The sequence below is a fragment of the Dermochelys coriacea genome, chromosome 20, assembly GCF_009764565.3.
Source record: "Dermochelys coriacea isolate rDerCor1 chromosome 20, rDerCor1.pri.v4, whole genome shotgun sequence".
Taxonomy (NCBI): Eukaryota; Metazoa; Chordata; order Testudines; family Dermochelyidae; genus Dermochelys; species Dermochelys coriacea.
In genome coordinates this window covers 14272972-14298580 of record NC_050087.2, presented here as the reverse complement: position 1 = coordinate 14298580, position 25609 = coordinate 14272972, and the positions used below count along the sequence as shown (strand labels likewise).

Below are 25609 nucleotides of genomic sequence, written 5' to 3'. Positions count from 1 at the left end.
GCAAAAAGAACAGGAGTACTTGTGGCACCTTAGAGACTAACAAATTTATTAGAGCATAAGCTTTCGTGAGCTGATGAAAGTGAGCTGTAGCTCACGAAAGCTTATGCTCTAATAAATTTGTTAGTCTCTAAGGTGCCACAAGTCCTCCTTTTCTTTTTTCTTCAATAGCATCCCGCTATTCCACCTCTGAATGGTATCTCCCACTCTCCCTAGGGCTCCTGGATGGTATCTCCCCTCCCGCCCATCTTCTGGGATGGTCTCTCCCGCGCTGTTTGGATTGGACGCTTCCATTGCACCGTGGATCCGGAATCTGCCCGCCCAGCTCCCCGCCCCGTCCCGCAGAGCGAGCTGTGATTGGCCAGCGGGTCTGCGCGGTGTGCTGTGATTGGCTAATGGCCTCGGCGATGCTCCCGCCTTCCCTCCCTCCCTCCCTCACCGAGCGACAGGCCCCGGCTGCGCCCGGCCGGAGTTTGGAGGAGGGACGGGACCGGACCGGCTCTGCGGGGAGGCGGACGGGGTGAGTCAGGCGAGAGCTGCCCTAAGGTGGGGGGATGGGAGCGGGGGGGGTGCAACTCAGATGGGGGGATGGGAGCGGGGGTGCAGCTCAGATGGGGGGATGGGAGCGGGGGGGTACCCTAGGGTGGGGGGATGGGAGCGGGGGGGTGCAACTCTGAGGGAGGGATGGGAGCAGCGGGGGGGTGCCCTAGGGTGGGGGGATGGGAGGGGGGGTGCAACTCTGAGGGAGGGATGGGAGCAGCGGGAGGTGCCCTAGGGTGGGGGGATGGGAGTGGGGGGGGTGCAGCTCAGATGGGGGGGATGGGAGCGGGGGGGGGGGGTCCAGCTCTGAGGCGGGAGACGGGTGGCCTCAGCTTGGAGGGGGATGGGGAGGTCCCCTGGCTCCAGCTTTGGGAAGGGGATGCTGTTGCTGGGAATGGGGTTCCAGCTGGAGTGTGTTTGAGGAGGCTCAAGCTCTGTGCGAGAGGTGGGGGGTGCCCTTGCTGTGTCCTTAAGGGGGGGCATTGGTGGCACAGAAGGATGGGGGTGCCCCCTGTGGGGTTTATGCCGGGGAGAGGTGGAGGCTCATGGGACGTGTGGGATTCACTGAAGGCTATGAAGTAGTGGGACTGGGAATAGTACCCAGGAGTCCTGGCTCTCAGTACCCTCCTGTAACCATCATACAGAGCTCCCCCCCTCCCCCCTTCGTGCAAATGCATAGGGGTCCCAGCCCTGCAGTCTTGTGTAGGATACAATGCATGTTTGAGGTGCTGGGCTGTACTTGGAGACCAGGGACAACAGTTAAAGCAGGAAACTGGGTGCCAGGTCTCCTGGTTATATTCTCAGTGTCATCATCAACTCCCTGTGTGATCAGGAAGTCTTGTTTGTACTCAATTTCCCTATTTGGAAAACTTGGGTAAAGAGACTCGGGAGCCTAGTGGGGTGAGTGTGAATTAATTGATGTATGTCTGAAGCACTTCGAATTCTGCTGATCAGAGGTTTTAATATAGAGATGGACAGTGTGGAATCTCCAAATGCCCATGCAGAATGTGGGGCTGCGCCCTGTAAATTAGGCTTGGGTTTGGATCCCCCCCCCCCCCCCGCCATGTAAAAGATCAAAAGGTTCTGACTTAAGTTCAAAGTTTGCTGTGCAAAATCTACTGGAGATTCCCCATGTTTGCTTGTCTATTTAGTATCTTTTAGCCTGTTCCTCCCCTTACCTTTTCCTATCTAATGAAGGCAGGTGGTGAGAGGTTTGCAGAGGAGTGTGTGGTGCATAGTGCAGCAATGGGAACTAACATCACCCTTCTAAGTGTTTGTTTCTCCTCTGTGTGTGACATGGGGCATGAGGGCAACACAGTGAAGACTACAAATGCTACAAAACAAAAGAAATAATCATTCCCAGTGTTGATCATCCCTCAAACTTCTACTGCCTGAGGAGTCAGGGAAACACACAGCAGCCTTTCTACTACAGGTGGTAAACCACTGAATTAATTATCCCCCAAATCAATCCCGCTCCATGGTCATTCAGGCTCCCAGAGAATGGTGGGGAATGCTTGGGTAGGTATGTTCACTGAGGGCAGCGGGTGCTGCTCCTTCCCTGTATCTGCTGTTCTAGCTCTGGCGGATCATGTTATAATCTCTTGTCAGCCAGGCTGGGGATTAGTTTTCTCTCACTGCCCCAGAAAGGTACTAGGGACTGTTGGTGTTTGCAGCACTTGCAGATTAGCGGGGGGGGGGGGGCGAGGAAGAGGTTAGTAGAAGTTGTATATGCATGATTAAGCAGCAAAGCCCAGTCACTGAATGCATAGAATTCCCTCTATGGCCATGAACAAAACCATCCATGTGTCATTTTGCCCTTCAAATTCCCAAATTGCCAGGTGGTGCTGAATTAAGCCTCGCTTGAGAAGTAGGGAAGTATTGCTCTCCAATTTCAAAAGGGAAAACTGAGGCACCTTTTGCAGGGATGTATGTGAGGGGAAAGTGACTTACCCAGCATGTTAGTGAGTTAGGCTGGAACTGGGCATCTGAACTGAGAGCTCCTGAGTTCCATGTCTGTGTTTTAGCCACAAGATCAGTCAGGACATACAAACATGCACACAGTGCCCTACTTTTACTGGGCAATTTGAGAATCCTTATTTTTTATCCTGTCTGATGCCTCTAGGCCCCCCACCCAGCTCTGTCACCACAGAAGGGTCACTAGTCACAAGTTCCTGGGGCAGGAAACTGTTGCCACTTTAATGGGCAGCACTTCTTCCACTTGGCAGCAGATGGCTCCAGACCCAGCAGCTAGGAAAAGCCCCCTGAGCATTTCCAGCCATCAAATTTCCTTATTCATCTGAATTGTGAATCCCTTTTTTTTTTTTTTCCTAACAACTTTGCCCTGAAGTTCCAGTGCTTCTTAGTAATTCTATATTTACTTAGCAAACACTCTGCAATCTAGAAGGAAATAGCTTCACCCTCTGCTGAAAATGCAGCTGCTTCTGTGGTGGAGCATAACGGTTGTTCAGCTGCTCGGTCCATATGCACACAAACAAAACAAGTGTCTATATAATGTCTTTATGGTATTAGCATTTCAAAAAGCTGGGCGGGATAGCTGCAAACGGAACTCTAGTTCCTCCCTAAATGCAAAGACAGGACTGTGAATAGCTGTACAAGGAAGTTGTAGAGCAGATACTGGCAGTGTTATCCTGCCTGCTCTTCCCCCCCCCCCCCCAGCTGTTGGTTGTGTGTTAGACAAATAAGTGATCTGCCAGTTCTGGCAGGTGCAAAAGTTGGGCATAAAAAGGGAGTAGCCCTAAATTGATTTATAGGTAAGCCATGAGAACACTTGATGCTTACTCATTTATAGGTGAGTAATACTCTGAAGTTGAAACTTTAAAATAGGGGGTCAATTTATCTGGCCACTTGGGTCCTGTAAGAACTTGGCCTCCTGCATTTTTTGTTTGCTGCTCTTTAGAATAGTTTGAATGAGTTAGTTATGGTAGGCCTGGCCATAATAAGACAGGCATTCATGTCTGAGTCTGTCTGAGCAGGAGGTCTCAGCTGTGTCCCAAGATCCCCAAACGGGTGTGGTGCTAAATGGCTGTTTAGTACCAGGAGGTGAAGAACCATGTCCCAGAAAACTAGGATTTAAAATGGGCAAAGAGGGCTAGGGTAAGTTCTGGCTCTGTGAAAAAAGAAAAGGAGTACTTGTGTTACCTTAGAGACTGACTAAAATTTATTTGAGCATAAGCTTTCGTGAGCTACAGCTCACTTCATCGGATGCTCCGTGTGAGTGATAGACACAGTGAGACAGGAAGCAAAGAGCTGGAGGTGAAACTAGTAAGCATAAGGAAGAGGAGGAGACAGGGAAGGGAGGAAGTAGGGGGAAAGACCGATGTGGGCACAGAATAGGGTATAAGGAGGATCCTGAGTGAGCTGGGCAGCTAGGGGGAGAACATGGATGTAGATAAATTCTGCAGCATGAGCTGAATCCTCTCTTGGGGAGTGCTGTTAGGAGCTGTGGGTTCTGGGCTGGGTGAGGGGGATGGTGGGTGGTAGTTCTGGAGGCATCTTTCTGCCCTGGGTGGTGCTGGGGATCCATGGGACTGAGCAGGTTCCTGACATGAAGTAATCACTGACAGGCTTGGCCGAGTTCCTCTGCCATTACACTCTCTGAGGAACGCCCTGTAGCCGGTTTCTCTGCTCTGAATCAGTCTGCCAGGGTGCGCTCCACCCTCATTCCAGAACAGAGACGTTGGAGGCTCCCGGTCTGGAAGGACTCCTGCCGAGGCTGCCCCTTCCTCCTCCATGTACTTGCTTCAGGGGTCAGGGCATTCCTAGCCAGCAGCACCAGGATCCTCAATCCTGCTGAGCCCCTCTGGAATCCCACTTCTCCTGGGAGTGTCCTTGGAGTGTAAGGGTCAGTATGCATGTCCTGCTGTGGCAGCAAGGAAAGCTCTGTGGGCCTGACTTGGATTTTTCTTTGTCTGTGAGGCAGCTGGGCTGGCATTTCCCTGTGGTTTGCCCTCTGTCGTCTCTGCTCGCCAGCAGGGCCTGTGGGTTTTACTTTGTTTCCAGGTGGCAACTACACTGATTTTTTTTTTTTTTTAAATCATTACTCGGGGGTCAGGCCCAGTAGATGTTTTCTGCCTCCCCAGCAGCTCAGCCCTGAGGAGCAGGACTCCAGGGTTTGTACTTTTCATTCTCTGCCCATACCTCACATGCGCTGCAGTACTAGGAATCGTGTGAACAGCCCAGCGCCACTGGAGGGGCTTTGGTATCAGAAATGCTGCTTCCCCTGTGTTGGCTAGTGGAGGGGAGATGCAGGGCCACTGCTAAGCCATGAGAACACTTGATGCTTACTCATTAGACAGCTTTGTACTGAATGTGTTTTCAAAGCAGGCTAGAAATACCTATGGCTACTTCTCTCTCCATAACTTAGAGCTGTGCAGGGGGGTCTGGCAGGAGCTGCCACTTGACTGCTGGCTCCCAGCAGGAGAGCACTGGTCTGGGGCTGTACAGTAGGACTTGGGGGAGGCAGGCAAGAGGCAGGGAGCTTCCAAAGCTGTCACTCCTCTTTTTACATTATTCTGGGTAATTTTAAAAGTGGCTAAAGCTGTGCAGATGAAACAGAATTATAACAGGCCTTGTCACACCACAAGTGTGATGCCCCTACTTTTCAGGCTCCCTGATCTGGGGCTGGATTGGAGCTGATGCCCTAGAGGAGGAATGCTGCATGTCCCATTCCCTGACACCCTAGTCAGCCGCTTCTGCTAGGCTTTTGTTGTTGATTCCACTGCCGATTTCCCACCATCTTTCCCCTTTGCTTCCTGCAGGTCTCTCCTGTGGGTGACTGAAACTCCCTGCTGTCTGGCCACTCGTCCCTCATGCCGCTTGGACTAGGCCGCCGGAAGAAGGCCCCTCCGCTGGTGGAGAATGAGGAGGCTGAACCCATTCGTGGCAGCTTGGGTGGGGTGGAGGTGGGCAGTGGCGGCAGTGTGGCAGCCCTGCAGCCCGGCCTGCCACCGCCTCCTGCCAGCCTCCGCCCTCGACTGGTGTTCCACACTCAGCTGGCCCATGGCAGCCCCACTGGCAGGATCGAGGGCTTCACCAATGTCAAGGAGCTGTACAGCAAAATTGCAGAGGCTTTCAAGATCCCACCAGTTGAGGTAGGTGCTGAGCACCCAGGCTGCAGGGGGGTGCTCAGAGAGGATGCCCTGCAGCCTGGCAGTGTCTAGCCAATCAGTGGGCTAGGCCCTCTGCGTTGGTGCCTTCTCTGGCTTCGTGGGCCAGCACCCTGTGTCAGGCTGTGCTGTGCCCTTGGCTTTTTGGAGGTCAATGACTCTGGGCTCAGTGGCTACATGCACTCTGAGGTCTATGTCCAATTGGGTTGAGCCCAGTGGGGCTGGTGCTAGAATCCTGACATAACCTTGGGGATATGGGACCTTCCCAGCAGAGATGCTGAGTGGACAGTGGGGGAAGCTGTGGTCCCCAGAGTTCCTCACTCTGTATCTCTCTTACCACCTCCCAGGTGATGTTCTGCACCTTAAACACTCACAAAGTGGACATGGACAAGCTGTTAGGTGGCCAGATCGGTCTGGAGGATTTCATCTTTGCACACACGAAGGGCCAGAGGAAGGAGGTGGAGGTCTTCAAGTCCGAGGAGGCCCTGGGCCTGACCATCACTGACAATGGAGCCGGCTATGCGTTCATTAAGGTACAGATGACTGAGCTCTGCTCACGCCATCCTAGTGCCCAGGAGGCCCTGTCGCTGGCTGTGGGTGGGGTGCATAGTCTGAGAGGAGGGGTGCTCCTCCCAGACACACACTGTGGCATCTTGTCTTGCTCCTTCCCTTCCTATCTGTCTCTCCATCCCCAGAGAGCTGAAGTGTGAGCCCCCGAGCACCAGCGATGCTGTGGGTCTTTCTGGGAGAATAGAAACCTCGGCAGCATACCTGATCACATGGAGCTCCTAGTCCCAGAGACTCTCTGAGCTATGTGAACAGTCATACTGTACCAGACCACTGTTCCATCTAGCCCAGTATCCTGTCTTCCAACTTTGGCTGGTGCCAGATGCTTCAGCCGGAACAAACAGAACGGGGCTATTTCAAGTGATCCATCCCATCGTTCAGTCCCAGCTTCTGGCAGTCAGAGGTTTAGGGACACCCTGAACATGGGGTTGCATTCCTGACCATCTTGGCTAATAGCTATAGATGGAGCTATCCTCCATGAACTTATCTAGTTCTTTTTTTTTTTTTTTTTTTGAACCCTATATAGTTTTGGCTTTCACAGCATCTCCTGGCAACGAGTTCCACAGGTTGATTGTGTGTTAACTTTGTTTTAAACAAGTTGCCTATTAATTTCATTGAATGATACCTAGTTCTTGTGTTGTGAGAAGAGCTAAATAACACTTCCCAATTCACTTTCTCCACTGGTCATGATTTTATAGACGTCTGTCATATCCTCCCTTAGTTGACTCTTTTCTGAACAGTCCCAGTCTTTTTAATCTCTCCTCATATGGAAGCTCACTGTCCCCCTAAATTTTGTTGCCCTTCTCTGTACCTTTCCCAATTCTAATGTATCTTCTTTGAGATGGAGCAACCAGAAATGCACCCAGTATTCAAGGTGTGGACATACTGTAGATTTATATAGTTGCATTATGATATTTCCTGTCTTATTTTCTGTCCCTTTCCTAATGGCTCCTAACATTCTTTTTAGCTTTTTTGACTGCCGCTGCACATTGAGCAGATGTTTTCAGAGAACTATCCACGATGACGCCAAGATCTTTCTTGCGTGGTAACGGCTAATTTAGACCCCATCATTTTGTATGTATAGTTGGAATTATGTTTTGCAATGTGCATTACTTTGCATTTATCAACATTGAATTTCATCTGCCATTTTATTACCCAATCACCCAGTTTTGTGAGATCCCTTTGTAACTCTTTGCAGTCAGCTTTGGACTTTATTCAAGATAGTTATTTTGTATCATCTGCAAATTTTGCCACCTCGCTGGTCAATCCTTTTTCCAGATCATTTATGAATGTTGAACAGTACAAATGCTTAGGTAAATAGCAGGGTCCCCCTTCTCCATTGTGAAAAATGACCATTTATTTCTACCCTTTGTTTCCTATCTTTTAACCAGTTAATGATCCATGAGAGGACCTTCCCTCTTATCTCATGGCTACTTACTTTGCTTAAGAACCCTTGTCAAAGGCTTTCTAAAAGATCAACTATACTATATCACTGTGGTCCACATGCTTACTGACCGCCTCAAAGAATTCTAATAGAATGGTGAGGCATGATTTTCCTTTACAAAAGCCACGTTGACTGTTCCCTCACATATCGTGTTCATCTATGTGTCTGATCATTCTTTTCTTTACTGTTTTCAACCAATTTGCCTGGTAGTAAAGTCAGGCTTACTGGCCTGTAATTGCTAGGATCACCGCTGAAGGTTTTTAAAAAAAATTGATGTCTCATTAGCTGTCCTCCAAATATCTGGTCCAGAGGCTGATTTAAGTGGCAGGTTATATACCACAGTTAGTTCTGCCATTTCATATTTGAGTTCCTTTAGAACTCCTCAATGAATCCCATCTGGTCCTGCTGACTTACTGCTGCTTAATTTTTGCATTTGTTCCAATAGCTCTTCTATTGACACCTCAGTCTGGGACAGGTCCTCAGATGTGTCCCCTAAAAAGAATGGTTCAGGAGTGGGAATCTCCCTCACGTTCTCTGCAGTGAAGACTGATGCAAATAATTCATTTAGCTTCTCTGCAATTGCTTTGTCTTCTTTGACTGCTCCTTTAGCACCTTGATCGTCCAGTGGCCCCACTGATTGTTTGGCAGGCTTCCTGCTTCTGCTGTACTTAAAACAATTTTTGCTGTTAGTTTTTGTGTCTTTTGCTAGTTGCTCTTCAAATTCATTTTTGGCCTGCTTAATTATACTTTTACACTTGACCTGATAGTTTTTCTTTCTGTTTTCTTCAGTAGGATTTAACTTCCAATTTTTAAAGGATAATTTTGGCTCCTAACCGCCTCTTTTTACTCGGCTTACAGGTATTCCTGCTTCCCGTCCCCTGCTCTGACCCAAACCTCACTTGGAGTCATTTTCTGAAGGAGCTAGGGAATCAGTGCACCCATCCCTTCCTAACCTAAGGCTGCCTCGGTCCTTTCTCCTGTCTTGTCACTTTCTCGCATGCTCTGTGTCCCAGATGGTTTTCCAGGTGCTAGGAGCTGCAGCAGTTCCCGCGGAGGCGAAGAGACCCCCCAAGTAAATGAGAGAGGCCCAAACTAGTGGATCCGATGGAAAGAATAGAGCCCTGCCAACAGAGCAGGGTTGTGGTATTAGAGCACAAATCCTCTTTGGAATCTTACAAAAGATCCCCTGGTACTGTGGTGCATTTGCTAATTCTCAGCTAATGACCTTCCCTAAGAAGCTTCAAATCTAAATCACTGCAGCAGTGCAGTATGGCTATTAAGCAGTTACCATGTTCCACCCAATAGTTGGCTGCATTACAGCAGTGGGTGAAGTGACTCGTTTATAGAGACTGTCTCAAGTTCTTTGGGTACAGGTACAAGGGAGCCTAATTAAATATTATTGAGTTAATACACAAGATGTGTAGACTCTGCAGTAAAACCAGGACTATCAATCATCATGCCTCCTAATGCCATGGTCTTTTGTCTCTTGGTGCCATTTGGTTAGTGGGAGGCATTGGGTTTCTAGGCCCTTGTGAAAGGATGTACGATTCCTAGATTCCAAGGCCAGAAGGGAGCATTGTGATCTAGTCTCTCCTCCTGTAAAACACTGCCCAGAGAACTGCCTCAAAATAATCGCCAGAGCAGATCTTTTGAAGAACCGTCCAGTATTGACTTAAAAATGTTCAGTGATGGAGAATCCACCAGGATCCTTAGTAAATTGTTCCTATGGTTAAATACCCTCACTGTTAAAAATTTAACCTTTATTTCTGGTCTGAATTTGTCTAGTTTCAACTTCCAGCTATTGGGTCATGTTAGACCTTTCGTTGCTATGCTGAAGAGCCCATGATCAAATATTTGTCCACATGTAGGTAATTTACAGACTGTAATCAAGTCACCTGTTAAGCGTATGTTTGTTAAGCAAATAGATTGAGGTCCTTGAGTCTGTCACTGTAAGGCAGGTTTTTCTAATCCTTTAATTATTGTTTCGGCTCTTCCCTGACCCCTCTCCCAATTTTTCAACATCCTTCTTGAATTGTGGAGATGGACCCAGGATTCCAGCAGGGGTCACACCAGTGCTAAATACAGAGGTAAAATAACCTCTCTGCTGCTCCTCAAGATTCCCTTGTTTATGCATTGAAGGATCGCATTAGCCCTTTTGGCCACAATTTTGCACTGGGAGGTCATGTTTAGTTAATTATCCACCTTGACCTCCCAAATCTTTTCAGAGTCACTGTTTCCTAGGATAGAGTCCCCCATTATGTAAGCATGGCCTACATTTTTTGTTGTTGTTCCTAGACGTATACATTGAGACACCTTAAAACACACAGTGCTTGCTTGAGCCCAGTTTACCAAATGATCCAGATCGCTCTGTTCTAATGACCTCTCCTCTTCGTTATTTGCCATTCCCCATTTTTTTTTGTGTCCTCTGCAAACTTTGTCAGTGACTATTTTGTTTTCTTCCAGGTCACTAATAAAAACGTTAAACAATATAGGGGCAAGAACTGATCGCTGTGCGACAAACTAGAAACACCTGTTGGATGATGATTCCCCATTTACACTTACCTTTTGAGACCTATCAATTAGCCAGCTTTTAGTCCATTTAAAGTGTGCCATATTAATTTTGTAATTCTAGTTTTTTAAATCAAAATGGCATGCGGTACCAAGTCAAATACCTTAGACATCTCAGTATATTATGTCAACACTATTATCTTTATCGACCAACTTGTAATCTCATTTAAAAAACAAATCAAGATAGTTTGACAGGATCTATTTTCCATAAACCCATGTTGATTGGTATTAATTATATTGTCCTCCTTTAATTCTTTATTAAGCAAATTCCATATCAACTGCTTCATTATCATGCCTGTGATCAATGTCCGACCAATGGGCATATAACTACCCATGTCACCCTTTACCCAGTCTTCTGAAATTTTGCCAGTCTTCCAAGACCTATTGAAAATCAACATTAACAGTTCAGCGAGCTTCTCAGTAGCTCTATTAAAACTCTTGGATGCAAATTATCTGGACCTGCTGATTTAAAAATGTCTGACTTTAGTAGCTGCTGTTTTAACATTCCCCTGAGATACTAGTGCAGTGGAAAGAGTGTTATCCTATGATATTAATACATCATTGTTTTTTCCACAAATACAGAACATAAATATTTGTTCTCTTCTGCCTTTTCTGTTTTACTATTGATGATCTCTCATTTCCATCTAGTAATAGACCAATATTGTTGTTAGCATTATTTTTGTTCCTAATATACTAAAAAAACCTCCTTCTTATTGTCCTTAACTCTGCTGGCGATAGATTCTCCTTGACTTTGTTTCCATTTTCAATTTTCTACAGTTCCTAACTTCTGACTTATATTCCCTTTCTTTTCTCCTTTCTTCATTTGTTACATTATTTCTTTATTTTGTATAGCTGTCTTCACTTCCCCACTAAACCAGGTCATTTTGTAACCGATACAATAGTCTTCCTCAATTGTGGCTTTTTGGCCATCTAGTAATGTTCTTAAACCCAGTCTTCCTCTCAGCTGATGTGGCTCATAATTCTTTTCAGCTTTGGGAAACTGGCCCTTCTAAAGCACTGAGTATTTATATCACTGGTCTGGATTTCATTCTGTTTGTATTTATAAATGTGATCAAATCATGATCCCTTGTACATAAGTCACCATTAATGTGCTAAGGAAGGACCAAGCTTGTCCTTGTGCGTGAGGCTAACTACAAAGGGAAGGCCCTGTGGCCTGATGGGAGCCAGGGTTCCTGGGTTCTGTTCCCTGCTCTGCTGCTGACTCACTCTGTGACCCTGGAGATGTCTCTGGGCTTCAGTCTCAATTGACCTGTCTTATGGGGTTCTGGGCAGCTTTGCTGAATGCAAAGGGCTGCGCGCACCTCTGTGCTGAATGGGATTAGAGCAGAGAAAGTGCTGCTGCTCAGGCTCTCTTGTCCAAGTGCGTCTTGCCCACCTGGAAGCTGCCCCAGGACCCACCATCTGTGCTGTGAGCCAACCAGCCTGTCTCTTGCTTGTAGAGGATCAAGGAAGGGAGCGTCATAGATCGGATCCAGGTCATCAACGTGGGCGACATGATCGAGTCCATCAACGGGCAGAGCCTCATCGGCTGCCGGCACTACGAGGTTGCCAAGATGCTCAAGGACCTGCCCAAAGGCCGCACCTTCACGCTGAAGCTTACAGAGCCCCGGAAGGCATTCGGTGAGTGAGCCCCATGGACTGCGCTGGGCAGATGAGGCAGGGGTGGCCACTGGCAGGCTCAGGACAGTTGGAGCATGAGGCCTGTCACAAGTTGGTTCCACCCGACATGTGTAAAATGAACATGGTAGGTCTCAGTCCAGGTCCGAATAGGGCAGGTGTCCCTGGCTCGTGGCTAAGTAACTGGCTCCCCTTGTTGGCAGCCAAAGCAGAAAGGATCAAACAGGCCACAGAGCCCTCTCTAGAGGGGCTTGCTCCTGTGTGTGCGGGGGGGGCGGAGGCCCGGCAGAGGGGGCGGTATGTTTGCCATTGGCCCTGCTGAGACCTTCAGCCTCCAAGGCAATTAGTCCAGCACAGAACTTGCTGGGCTTTGTTTTGCACGTTCTGTCCTTCCTCCTTCAGTGAGGAGTCAGATTGGGTGCTTATCTGAGAGCGCCTTTCATCATAGCCCAAAGGCCCAAGCCTTGCTGGCTGTTGTGGGCACTAAGGGCCATTACCTTCTGTCCTACTCGGCCATTAAATGGGAGATGGGGAGGGGCTTTGCGTCAGGGTTTCCCAATCGTGCGTCGCCGGAATGTTTCAGAGGGCTGCACAGTGGCTCTGGTCCCATGGGTCTGGCTGGGCTTGTCTCCCTCGAGTTGCTGCTGCAAGGTGAGTGCAAGGTGGGCTCTGGCTGAGGTGGCCCTCAAGGTGGTTTCAATGTGCTGGGTCACGACAGGCCATCGACGTTTACAAATGGGTCTTGAGCCAAAAAAGGGTGAGACCTGCTGCTTAAGGTTTGAATGACATGTCCCGTGGTGTGGTGGCCAGCAGGTGGCACTGTAACCTCACTGCAGCACCTAGCCATATGGCCTGTGTGGTGTAACCACAGGGTTGGTTGAGAGGTGGGGCAGTTCTGTTGCTTAATTTCAGGGTAGGGCTTCACCAGCCACGTTACTGCAGGGAACCCTTCCTCGGATTGCAAGAGGGAAAAGGAGGCTTCTGCCATGCAAGGCAGATGGGATCTGGAGATTCCTGTAGCTACTGAGCCTGCAGGTGGGCCTTCAGGCAGCCAGCCTGTAAAGCTGACCTCTTTCTACTTGGACTTGGGGGTAGGTAGCCCTGCCAGGGTATCTGTGAATGATCCTCTGTGTACTCAGTGATGAGAGGAGGCTGCTCACAGGACAAGTGGGAGGGGCTGACTCTGCCTTGCAGATCTGCACCCTCTTTCTCTTCTCTCCTCCCCTCCCTCCCCCCATCTCTATGGTGGCTTGAGGAAAGGGGTCTGTACACACTGTCCTAAATTTCACTAAGCAGACAGGCCTGTTTCAACCCCAGCAGCTGGCAAGGTGAAGGCGCTCTCCCTACTGATCCCTCCAAGCACAGGGCTTTGAGTGAAGCCTGGGGGAAGCTAGGTCCTCAGGATGGTGCTGAAGGCCAGGGGGAGACAACTTGGTTCCGGGCTGGACTGTTCCAGCCCCTGTGTGTGTAATCCAGTGCTGGCCTTGTCAGTGGCTCCCAAATGTACCCCAGGGATGGGGATTCCAGCCCTGTCAGCTCTGTTCCAGGCAGACTCCCTCTGATCACAGTACGACCTTGCCCTCTGCTGTCTGTGCAGCCTTCTCCGAGAGTCCTCGAATCCGGATTCCTCAGCTGTTGGTAGCACCTTCAGACTGAGGCTCTCCAGATGCTCTTCAAATGCTACACGAAGCCCCGGGCTGGGTCATTGTTGCTACCCTCATGTTGCCCCGGATCACACAACGAGGCAGCGGCAGTGTGGAAGTGGAACCCAGGAGTCCCTTTTTGCCAACCTTAAACACTAGGCGGCGCTCCCTCCCTGAGCAAGGGGTAGAACCCAGGAGTCCTAGCTCCCAGTCGCATCACTTTCCCTGCTGCTAGTGTCTCAGTTCACTCATCCACGAGGCCAGCCTGCCACCACAAATTCCTTCCTCCTTGAGTGACTCACTGGCCTCTGATCTGGGACGGAAGATCATTTTCCACTTTATTTCCTCCTTGGCTTATGCTTCTCAGCCCGCACGCACGTCCCTGGTTTCTGGAATCTGGCAATTTTTTTCTCCCCTCCAACCAGGTACCAGCTTCATCTGTTCATCTCTGGCACTTCGGGAGCCCTCACGCCAGCATCCGTACCCCTGCTCATTCCCTGCAGTTCCCTCCATGCTAATTAGTGACAGCTCCGTGGCACTGGCTGTGCGCGCAAACGTTAGGCTCCTTTGCTCGGCTGTGCTGGAGAGAGACCGGTGCCGATGCTCCCTGGCTCTGCTTTGGCGAAGCAAATGTGAGAAAGCTACACTAAACTCGGTCCTGCCAGCCCTGTGCTCTGCTGCCTGGACCCACAACTCACTGGCGGTTCAATCCAGCCTCATAACCTGCCCTGCCTTGCAATGCGCACTGGACCCTCTGGATGAGGCGTGAGGGAAGAGAAGCTCCATGCTGTTCTCTCAGAATGCCGGCAGCTAGAGCACAGGGAGAGCGCCGCTAGCTGCCAAGAGTAGACGGGCTTTTCACCTCTGGAGCTGCCAGAGGGAGACGTAACTTGGGAGGTGCCGGGGCAGATCTGATAGCATCCATCAGAGGGCAGCAGTGGGTGCACCCCAACATGGGTGTTGCCTGCAAGCAGGTTGTCATGCTTGATTCTAGGAGAGGGCGGGGATGTTCTGCGTTCCATCAGCCTGGCCTGAGGGACTGTGTGGCGTCCGTTACAGGTCTTTCTCCCGGAGGTGGCCTCCGGGTGCACCCTTCTACCCCTGCTGGTCCCCCTTACTGCTTTTGGCAGCTCTTTTCTGCTGCAGGGCCCTGGCCCAGCTCGCAGGCTCTTGCCGAGGACCCAGATCACCAGCTCCTTGCACAAATGCACAAGCAGCTTCTTGTCCTCTGATCGAAGCAGGGAGGTGGGGAACTGGTTCATCCTGCGCTGGCCCTGTTCAGTTCTCAGCCCCTGTAGAAACCCACCGAAGAGGCATCTGCCCGCTGGGCTCTGTGCCAGCCCTGGATCACAGGACTGGAGGCACCGCTGTGAGAGCTGCCGATAGGGAAAGTGCTGGCCTCTGGGGAAGAGCTCTAGGCCAGCTCACTTCATTTGTTCCCCTCTATGGGCAACCTGGAGCAGCCTCTTCTTTTAACCTCTCACGCTGGCTATTTCTAGCTCCCTGGACTAAGTGGCTGTTATCCCCCATTGAGAGTGCTCAGGATCTTCCCTGTGATCTGGGCAGGGGCCTGCCCCAGCTACGGAGACGCTGATCACAGAATTCTCTCAAGTCTCTTGAGTGAGACTAATGTACAGGCAGCACGGTTGTGCTCACGCCCCTCCATCCTCTTTGCAGCACCTCCTACCTTCTCCCTGCACACATCCCTGCCGCTGCCCTCAGCCCCGACCCACTGCTTCTCCAGCTCTGAGCTCCCCCCACACACAGCTCTGCCGCTACCCTCAGCCCCCACCCACAGACCCCCTGCTTCTCCAGCCCTGAGCTTTCCCCACACACAGCCCTGCCCCCACCCACAGACCCCCTGCTTCTCCAGCCCTGCTGCTATCCCTCAGCCCCTCACCCAGAGCCCCACTGCTTCTCCACTTCGCTGCTGGTGCACCTCAACATTCTCACACAGAGCTCTGCCAGTACCCCTTGACCCAGACCCCCTGCTTCTCCAGCCCTGACCCCCCTCCCCCCACAGCTCTACCAGTGCCCTTGCTATTCCAGTCTTGCACTTATTAGACTATGTTGGTCATGTGACCTTCTGCGGCTCCTCTGGTCTCCATGCTTTGCCAGCGCCGGAGTCTTGGCGCAGACATGCCCTGCTCTCCCCTCCCATGCAGGCCCTGTGCCCTGTCCTGCTCGCTGCTGTGCTGTGGCATGACTGGAAAGGCTGTTCTTTGCCCTAGAGCTCACAGCCAAGAGAGGCCAGAACCCCAACCTCCCCATGAGGGGCAAACAACTTCTCCCTGTCTGACAGGAGCCAAGCTTTCCTGGAAAGGCAGGGCAGTGCCTCTACATTCCCAGTTTAACACAGCCACCCCTTCCTATCTTTGGGGGAAGTGGGGGGATGACAGGAAGCCTCAAATGCCAGTGCCAGGAACACCTGGAGCTATGAGCCAAGCCCATGTTCCTGTTAGCAGAGGCAGAACAACTGGGCTTCTGTGCTGGGGCCAGGCTGGTCTTGCTCAGTGCTGTTCCCTGCCCTCTGAGGGCTCTAGCAGGGGGCCTGAGGCAGGCTGACCTGGGGGCCAGTGACCCTTCTTCCCATGGCTTCTGGATCAGTGATTCTCTCTGTATGTTGGGGGGGGGGGGGGAGAATAGATGCAGGGTGAAAGTGGGCCAGTATGGCGTACCGGTAAGAAGTGGCCGCTGGTACGAGCCCATACGCAACCGATGTTAAAGCGCTGAATAGATGGAGCATGGGGTCTGAATAGCGCCCGCCTATGATAGCCCCAAAAGGGAAAAATCCTTCCTATCTTTTGGCCAGAACAATCTCAAACCAAGATCTATTAACACAGTGCAGCCAAGAGGATCTGAGCACCATCATTGCCAGGAGGTGTTGGAGATGGATTGGTCATGTGCTTCGGACAGAAACTGATTCCATCACCAGAGTAGCAATAGGATGGACACCCGAAGGCAAGCGAAAAGGAAGCCACCCGAAAACAACCTGGCGAAGAGCTGCGGAAGCCGAGCTAAAAACCTGGGGCACAGCTGGGGAACCACTGAAAGACTTGCCAGAAAAAGGCAGGAGTGGAGGAGCTTCATCACTGCCATAAATGCCAGAGGCAGAACAGGAACGTGATGGTGGTGGTGGTGATGGCCCCTCTCTATCATCCTGTTCTCCGGGTGTACGGTAGCCAGGGGTCTTAATGGCATTCAGCACCCACCCAGGGGCTGCTCAGCGCCTGGGGCTGCTGGGACAGTGGCTGTGTGGGCACCCAAGGGGTTATGCAGGCTCTGGGCCAATCGCTTTTTACATCACCTCTGGTCCTAGTGTAGATGGGGGCCGGAGGTCTCTTGGTTTGTGATCTCCTAGGAGTCTGCCTGCACGGCCCATGCTTAGCCAGGGCACAGAGCAGCCTGCGCGGCAGTGTCTGGCGCCATCCTTTCCCCACAGGTGGTGGGCTGGCTCTCGGGGCTTTCGCCTGGCGTCTGTGCATGAGGCACACACGCGGCAGGGTGGGGTGCCGGCCCGGCATGCCATCCTCTGATTGCGGCTCCAGCCCAGACATGTTAATGTGGCTGGAGGATATTTGAGTCTGAGTCCAGGGCCTTTCCCTCTCCTGTCGCCCATACTGTGCTAACCACACTGGGAGTGGGTGGGGTGTCATGGCTCCTCCAGCCCAGCCGCTGCCAGGCTGTGGTGGCCGCTGCTGCTCCAAGGAGTCCTCCTTGGAACGTGGGAAGGGAAGCAGCGTTTTCCATAAGAGATGGGCGCTAGTGTGTGCTTGGAGGGGCAGGGAGAAGCTGCTAGGGCCAGCGCCAGAGAGCTGGGGAACGGGTGCACGAGGACTGTAAATAACCAAGCAGTGCAAGCCCCCATGAAACTCCTGTACCCCAATGCACCAGGCAGAGCAGTTCTAGCTGCCTTACAAGCAGTGGGGGGACCCCCTACCCTCTCATGTCCCTGGTGCTAAGGGATCCACTCTTGGAGGAAGAGTCCTAGGAGGAGCTGCGTATGGCCCCTGGGCTGTACCTTGCTTTCCTGCGAGACTTGTGACCCTTGGACACATCCACAGTGTCTGCTTCCCTCCTCTTAAAAATCGCCCCAAAGGGGGTTCTAGCTCTCATGTGACCCAGGCAGTGACTACTGGCTCACTCTGCTGACAGCCTGAGACTATGGCTAACCGGGTGCAGGCGAGTGCTCGCTCCTCAGTCTCCCGGTGGTGTAGTCTATACCTGCCAGCACCGACGCTTCTGTCTCAGCGCTAACTTTCTGTGTTGGAGGCAGGGTGGGAATTGGGAGCTGGGACAGGGGGAAGAAGAGGGAGAGAGCGGAGGATGGGGACAGGAGAGCAGCACAGGGCAGAGAGCAGTGGCCTAAAGAGCAGAGCATTTATTGCCCTGTTCGGTGAGAAAGCACTGAATATACAATCCCCAACAGTGCAGTTGCCACAGAGGCCAGACGGTCCCCGTCTCTCCCAGAGGGAAATCTGTAGATCGAGGGAAGAAGTGACTCCAAAATGAACGCCCTGGGCCAGAACTGAACGTGGCATTCTGTCTTCCACGCCGAATGAGCGATGCATCAGCCCCGAGAGCAGGGGTGCATCTGCCTCAGCTTGCTCCCTCGCCTGGGCGTGGGAGGGTGAATAACCAGCTTCCCCCCCCTTGCGTCCTGCCAGCAGGGCACCCACAGAGTCCTCTGGGCTCCAATCTGCTGCAGAAACATATATATATTTTTAAACTGGGCATGGGGGAGGGGCAAACTAAAGTCTCTTGAGGGGTTTCTTCACAGCCACAGCTGTCGAGCCTACCCCATAGCAAGCTCATCTGCCAGAGTCTGCAGGCAGCCTGACGCGGGAGCTCGTTCGTCGCCGATGTTTATCAAGGACGTGAACGGTTACCAGTCTCGCTGCTGCTCGCTTTGGCAGAGGCATCGGGCTGTCCTCCTCCCGGGCCGTGGGCTTCAGCAACAGAGAACCAGGGAGCAGGAGCTAGCCTTTGCTGAGGTTTGGACTGAGGAGTTCAGGCCTTCCCCTGCTCTGCATTTAATGCCCTCTCTGCCTCTGCGCGAAGGGCGTGGGGAGGTAGAAAAGTGGCAAAGCACCAGCTGCCTCCAAAAGCTTTGCCCAGGCAGGCCACGAGAAATGTGAGGGCAGCATGACGTGGAATTTAATGCAGAAATAAATAGGGGCTCCTGCAGCGGTGTGTACAGCCTGCTGTATTGGGCTGGGGCAGTGAGGTGGGGGGAGCCATGTTGCTGCATGTGTCCCCATCTTCCTTTTCCCCAAGCTGCCGTCCCTCGCCCTCTGGCTCAGCACGTCCAGGGCCTCTCATCCCATTTCTGAAGGACAAACTGCAAGAGAGGCTCTGAAGAGCCTAGGACGAGAAGGGACCTCCTGCACCCTGCACCGGGAGTCCCTCTTGGATAATTCTTGCCCTGCGCCTGCCCCAGCATCCATGCTCCGTACACAGGATCTCTGCTTGCATGGCCTTCGCCCTCCACCTCCAGACAGCTCTAACAAGCAAGAAAGCGAGCCCCTCAGACTTCCCCCTGCCCCTGGGGGCACCTCTTTGGCACAGCAGCTGGGCTTTGGGAATATCATTGAGGGGCAGAGAGGAGACCATGGCTAGCAGGAAGCAATGGATCCAAGGGGCTGGTAGGAAAAGGAGCAGAGCAGGCTGCTCTTCCGTGCCCCCTCTGGCAGGGACTGAGCAAAACACAGCCCAGTGCCTAGGCATTTACACCATATTCCTGCTGCCATCTGTGTCCAGCGTGGGCGTTTTAGGGAATGGGCTCAGGGGACCCCTTCCCCGTATGTCAAAGCAGGAAAGTGGCTGCTCAGATGACATCTTCCCAGATTATTTTTACTTCGTGGGACTGTGGGAAACATCAGTGGGGCTGAATCTCCCCAGCACACAGTAAAGCCTGGCTGGAGAGGCGCATCGCAGGCTGTTAACCCTTTGGCAGCCTGCAGGTCCCCTTGGCCCTGGCAGCTGCTGTTCTAACTGGCGTGAATAGGGAGTCTCTTTTAGAAACACAACAGCTGAGTTGGTTGCCCCATGAGGGTTTTAATGGGATGATGCTGAAGCAGCTCGGTCCCTTGTGGGGAGAGGAAACGGAGTGACCAGTGCCGTGTATCAGCTCAAGGGGATGGGGCTGTCCGGGGGAAATGTTGGCCGCTCTGGAAGTGCATTGGAACAGAGGTCCATGCAGGCGTGGGAGCTGCTGCAGGATGTACCATGGCTTCCCTGGGGATTCCAGGCTGCCCAAGGGCAGGAAGAAACTGATCACATACTGGAGGAAAGAGGAGCTTGCCAGCAGCAGTGTGGGATCCCGCAAGAACTAGACCCACCCAGGAGTGGAAGACCTGGGGGTTCCATGAGGCTTGCACTGTGGCTTCCTGTCCCCATGCCTCGGTTTCCTATCTGTGAAGCAGGGATCCCAGCCCCCTGCGAAGCAAGAGCACATCCCTCTGCTGTGGAGTATGGAGACCTGACCCTCTAAGGGCTGCACTGCCTTGTCTAACGGAGGTTCTCGCACTGCGCCCATTGCCTTGCCCTGCGCAACAGCTGATACGTGACTGCCAGGTCCCTTCTCTCCCCCACCCAAGCGCATCCCTGGTCCCACATGCCAATCTCAATGTGCCTCTGCCGTCCCCTGTTGTTAAACTGATGCAGTTGAGTCTCATGGGTCCGAGCCCCACTTTGTGGGACCCAGCAGGGCAGATGTGGGGAGGGGAAGGCAGCTCTGCAGCTTCCTGGGGTGGATGCTACTGCAAACGGCCTGAATCCCAACCTGCAGCATCTTCACCCGGCCATCCTGGCCCTGGGCTCCCCATCAGCTCTGCTGGTGGCCCCCACTCCCAGCCCCTGGCCATCCCGGCCCTGGGCTCCCCTCCACCAGCTCCACCGGTGCCCCTCAATCCCAGTCCCCAGCTATCCCGGCCCTGGGCTCCCCACACTCAGAGTTGGGATTGAGGCAGCAGCACAACACACACTACCCCAACCCTGGCTGCCTCCCAAGCACACCCTGCCTGTTGTGCCCAGGTGGTGGTGTCTGATACCTGGCCCCACTTCCTGCTGGAGGGTGGCTGCCCATTTGGCTGCACTGGTGCCTCAGGCTGGGCTGGGATTCTGGGCTGCGAGGCCAGTGTGCTGACCGCCTGCCCACCACCACCACCTCCGGCGTGCTCTCATGGGGTTGTCTCCTTGCTGTGTTTCAGATATGATCAGCCAGCGGGCTGCAGGGGGCACGCACAAGAGTAGCTCCCAGCTGGGCACTGGCAGAGGGACCCTACGGCTGCGGGCCAAGGGGCCTGCCACCGTGGAGGAGCAGGTAGGTATCGGCCCCTGGGAGCTTCCCCTGACAGCCGTTGGGAGCCTTTATGTTTGCTTGGGCTCTGTCTAGAGGGAACTGCGGGTGGGGAGCCAGAGCAGAATGAGAGGGGACAGCTGGGACCTCAGCTCCCAAGAGTGGGGAGGGGACAGGTCCTCCCATGTGAGGCCGCTCCCCCCCACTACGATCCTTGCACTGCACCTGCTTCCCAGTCTTCTCCCCCAACCCTGTCGATGCCCCTCAATCCTGACCTGCAGCCCCCTGCTATCCCAACCCTGGGCTCCCCCACAGCCCTGCCGATGCCCCTCAATCCCGACACGTAGCCCCCTGCTATCCCAGCCCTGACCCCCAACACCCACACCCCTCTGCCAAAGAATGGGTGGGATTGGAAGAGGCTTTAAAGGGCCCCTCTTTTCGCATGGGTTCTGGGTTGGGGGGAGCTATGTTTTTTTGCCTTTGGTCTCCTGCTCAGCAGCTCTCCTGTCCCCTCAGCTGTCTGCGTTTGAGGAGAGGGCTATTGAGAAGGTGGACGACCTGCTGGAGAGCTACATGGGCATCCGCGACACAGAGCTGGGTGAGTCTCCTGCCACGCCGCCCCCAAGTCACCCTGGGGCTGGGTGCCCAAAGCATCAGGGTGTTGGGGGAAGGGCTGCGTCACAGTCAGCCAGTATGGGACTCCTTCCTGGGCAGCTTGAGAGCGCCCTGCTGGGAGAGGCCCAGGCTGGAGTAGCTGGTAACACCCCCCACAGCCAAGGTTCCTCCCCTGCTCCTTCCAGTGCCCCTGCCTGGAGGGCCTGGGACTGGAGTAGCTGGACACTCCCCAGCAGTTAAGTGCAAGCCCTGCTATTAGTGGCCCAGAGGCCTGCATCCCTGATGTGCAGCATTTAGTGGGAGGAGAGAAGTCTCCCCTCTGTGAGAGGTGAGCAGGGCTCTCCTGGGGGCACAGTGGCATTTCAGGGGTGACTGTGTGGAAGTGGCAGTGGCAGTAGGCTTGTCAGTGTGTTCTGGGAAGCAGGGCTGGGCACAGAGAGAGCTAATCAATCCTTCAGGCTCTACAGGCTGGTGGCTCGCAGGGCTCCCAGCGGCCATGCCTCCTCGGCCACTCCTGTCAGCCAGGGCTGTGGGCAAGAGCAGCGCGTTGGCGCTGGGGCTCAGGGTGTCTAGTGCTCCTGGCAATGGCATGGCTGTGCTAGTGTGATGCACGAAGCGTTGGCACTGTTGGTGTGAGTAGTGGGATAGCGCTAGGGCTGGCACGTCCTGCCACAGGTAACGTGGCACTGAATGCTCTTTATTACCCTCCCTCCCCTGTCTCTGCTCTCTGTAGCTGCCACCATGGTAGAGCTGGGGAAGGACAAGCAGAACCCCGACGAGTTTGCTGAGGCACTGGATGAGCGCCTGGGTGACTTTGCCTTCCCCGACGAGTTCGTCTTTGACGTGTGGGGCGCTATCGGGGATGCCAAAGTTGGGCGCTACTAGAGACTCTGCTGTGCCCACACTGGATCTGCTGTGCCCTTGGGCTGGGCGAGGGAGTGCCGAGCCACTGCCCTCATGTGGACCGGGGGATAGGGGATACATCACGGGCCTGGCTCCAGCACTGTTCTGGCAAACACTCCAGCTCTGTCTCCTTGCCCCTCCCCTCTACCCAGGGCCGCGTGTGCACCTCACTGTAGGCAGCCCTTCCTGGCGCCACGCGGGAGTCGGGCTCAAAGCCTCACTCTTCTCCTCTTCCCCCACCCCTCCCCCAGTGCTAGTGTCGGCAGAGGGGACAGCTGCTGGGCGTTATGGAGCAATAAGCTGAGCCATTGTGTGCCCCTGGGGAAGGCTGCAGGGATGGGCAGGCCCTTGGGGGTGCTCCCTCCTTGGTCCTGGGGGGGCAGCAGGGGAGTGAGGGGGCCCCCTTTCTCTTCTGGGTGCTAATCAGGAGAGGGACAGGATTCCCAGCTCCTGCACTGCTCCCTGGGGTGGAGCAGGGTGTGTGTCCTGGCAGGTGCAGGGCCTGGCACCCCATCCCCTCTTCAGTCAGCAGGGTAACCTGGCCACTGCTGGGGCGTCCCTTGGCGCAGCCTCCCCCCGGGCAATAAGCCCGGTGCCTTTAAACTAACCCAGCCTGTGTTCCACGTGAGGGTGGTTGCGAGCAGAGCGCCCCTCCCCCATGCCTCTATGGTACACCCACCCCGCTGCCTGTCAGCACTGATCTAACACTAATGGGAGCAAGGCTGCTCCAGGCAGGCTGCGGATGGCAGGGTGCCCGCACCAGCCTGCCCACTCCTCCCCCAGGGCATTCTCAGCTCCCTGCTCTGTTGGTACTGTACTGTGCTGCCCTGTCCCTTCCCGTGCTTAATCCTTCCCCCTCCCGAGGCTGGCGGGGGCAGGCAGCGGGTGGGGCTGCGGACCGGCTCCTCGGGTGGTTCTGCAGCCCCGAGCAAGGTTGAGATCCCTAGTTCCCCTCAAAGGCAGTGTGAGACCGGGAGCTGCTGTTAACTCGCGGGGGGATGGCTAGCTCCCATCCTCTCCTCCTGCTCCCCTGTTACCCTCCCTGCCCCACCCAGGGGAAAGGACTCAACAGCCTGCAGTGCCCCCTGCTGGCAGAGACCTGGCTGGGGTAGCTGGGAGCTCCCGCCCCCGCTGGCCGAAGCTGTCTGGTGTCTTCAGACTCTGGCCCAGCTGAGCCCCATCACCCTGAGACCCCCTCCTCCACTTACCTGCTGCTAGAAAGGCTTCTTTGTGGGGCAGTGGAGGCATACCCCACCTACCACAGTGGAATAGCCTAAGGCTCGGTCCTGCTTCTTGGGCCTACTTCCCCCCCCTTCAGGGAGGGTGGGCCGGGGGGAAAGTCTCCGCTCCAGCTACAGCCCCACCTGGTGCAGCAGCATTCTTCAGGAGCCGCTCAGGAATGACTGGGCATCTCTTGTCCCTCATCTGTTCCTGAGGCTGGAGCCCTGCGCTCCCCTAGCTGTGCGGTTCACACCCCACATTCAAAGCAGCTGGTCTCTGCTGGCTTGCAGGCAGGGGGTGAGTGTGATGGGGCGTGTCCCTTAGCTCTCAGACAGCCAGGCCGTGCCCACCCCCTACTGCTGCCCCTGGAGCATCGCAGCCCTAGGGGGTGGGCAGAGGGTTAAATCCACCTGCCTCCTGCTAAAAACCACACTGAGCAATCAGGCCAGGCAACAGCCCTGTGCCAGTCAGGGGCCTGTTCTATTCACAGCCCACCTTTCCTTCCTACCTATCTACCCTCCTCTCCATTCTCAGGGTGGGGGGGGGAGAGTTTGAATTGTCTCCCCACCGGAGCAGGTGCACCAGGCCCTTCAGGTTGTATATGCCACTGGGTCTTGTGGTGGGTTTCCCAGCTGATCTGGGCTCCCTCCTCTGGCTCAGCCAGGGTCCCTTGCCTGTTTCATGCTGCTCTGACTTCCTGCTAAAGAGATTATCCCCGTCCCCCTATTCGGGGGTGGGGGGCACCCTCCTCCCCCTTTCCCTCCATGCTGCTGGAGGCCACGGCCCCAGGCTCCAGCACTGGCCCTAGTGTCCCATCCATAACCCAGGCAGGTGGGTTAATGATCTCTCCTAGCATTTACACTCTGTGATGATTAATTGCCCCCGGAGCCCGTTGTGGGGTTTCGCTCACCACTCTGAACCTGTTGTAACACTGTCCCCCTCCAACCCCCTCCGTGCTGTCCCATGTGGGGGTGTGCCGAACACCTCCCTCTCACACCTTACTCTGAGGGAATCCCCCACTGCACCCATGGGGGAGGGGGTGAGCTGACACACACAATGCTGAATGGCTGGGGGCCCCTTGGGCTGGCTTGGAGTTTTTCGAAATCCTTCTCTAAAAGAAGCCCCACGGTTGAGGGGCTGGATCAGGACTCCTGGATTCTATCTCTGGCTCTGGGAGGTGGGGGGGCCCCTACGGATTAGACCAGAGCGTTTGAGCCCGGGACTCCTGGTTCTGTTCTCAGCCCTGCCTCCACCTCCCACCCTTACCCTTGGGCACGTCCCCTCCTCTCTCTGTCTTGTCTTATCCATTCACTCTGGATCGGACTGACCTACCTCGCAGAGCGGGTGTGAGGACATACAATGTTTGTAAAACTCCACGTGCTGCAATATTTCTATCCCGTCCTGCCCCTGTTCCTGGGCTGCAGGCTGGGAGCCCCAGGATTGCTCCCTGCCCCCCAGCTTCTTCAGTCGCTCTCCAGCCCTCAGGCACTTACCGTACCCATAGCACTAAGCCCAGCACGGGTGCTTGGGCCTGGACCCCGGCTCAGAGGGGAGTGGGCAAAGCAAGGGACTTGGAGAGGGTGGTTCCATTGCAAGGGGCTCCAGGCCCCCAGGTTGGGGAGTGACCCCCTGCTGAGCAGGGCTTGATCAGGGGCTGGAGTCCCAGAGAGCAAGGCCCCTGTGCCCCCCCACATGCAAGTGAGCTGTGACCCCTCTGCTGAACCATGGTCCCTTGGGAGCTGCTGACGAGGGGCAGATTCCACCCCCCCCCGGGCCTATTTTTGTATTTTACCTGTAAAGCATCTTTAACATAAAAATATATCGACTCTAGCCAACCAGCTGCATGTCTGTGGGGGCAGGGAGTGCGTCAGGCGTGGGCCGTGCCTGGGGCAATCGGGAACTTGCCTACCGCTGCAGGGCAGGGGTGGGCGCTCGGGAGCCTGGTCGTGCTGTGGGTCCGGGCAGTGGGCACAACAGGAGACAGTGCCAAAGCGCCTCCCCCCGCCCCCACTGGCAGCTCCCTCTGCAAGGGTCAGATCAGAGCCTC

The 25609-nt window shown here is 54.1% G+C and overlaps 1 protein-coding gene across 1 annotated transcript; it reads left to right on the top strand.

Annotated features, from left to right (window-relative positions):
• The first annotated feature begins 348 nt into the window (after positions 1 to 348).
• Positions 349 to 25392, top strand: GIPC1 (GIPC PDZ domain containing family member 1). Its single transcript, XM_038378992.2, has 7 exons — positions 349 to 517; positions 5316 to 5648; positions 6011 to 6196; positions 11703 to 11883; positions 20735 to 20847; positions 21340 to 21421; positions 22172 to 25392. Exons 2-7 carry the CDS (start codon positions 5367 to 5369, stop codon positions 22321 to 22323), a joined length of 996 nt encoding a protein of 331 aa, XP_038234920.1. The 5' UTR covers positions 349 to 517; positions 5316 to 5366; the 3' UTR covers positions 22324 to 25392.
• Positions 25393 to 25609: the final 217 nt, after the last annotated feature.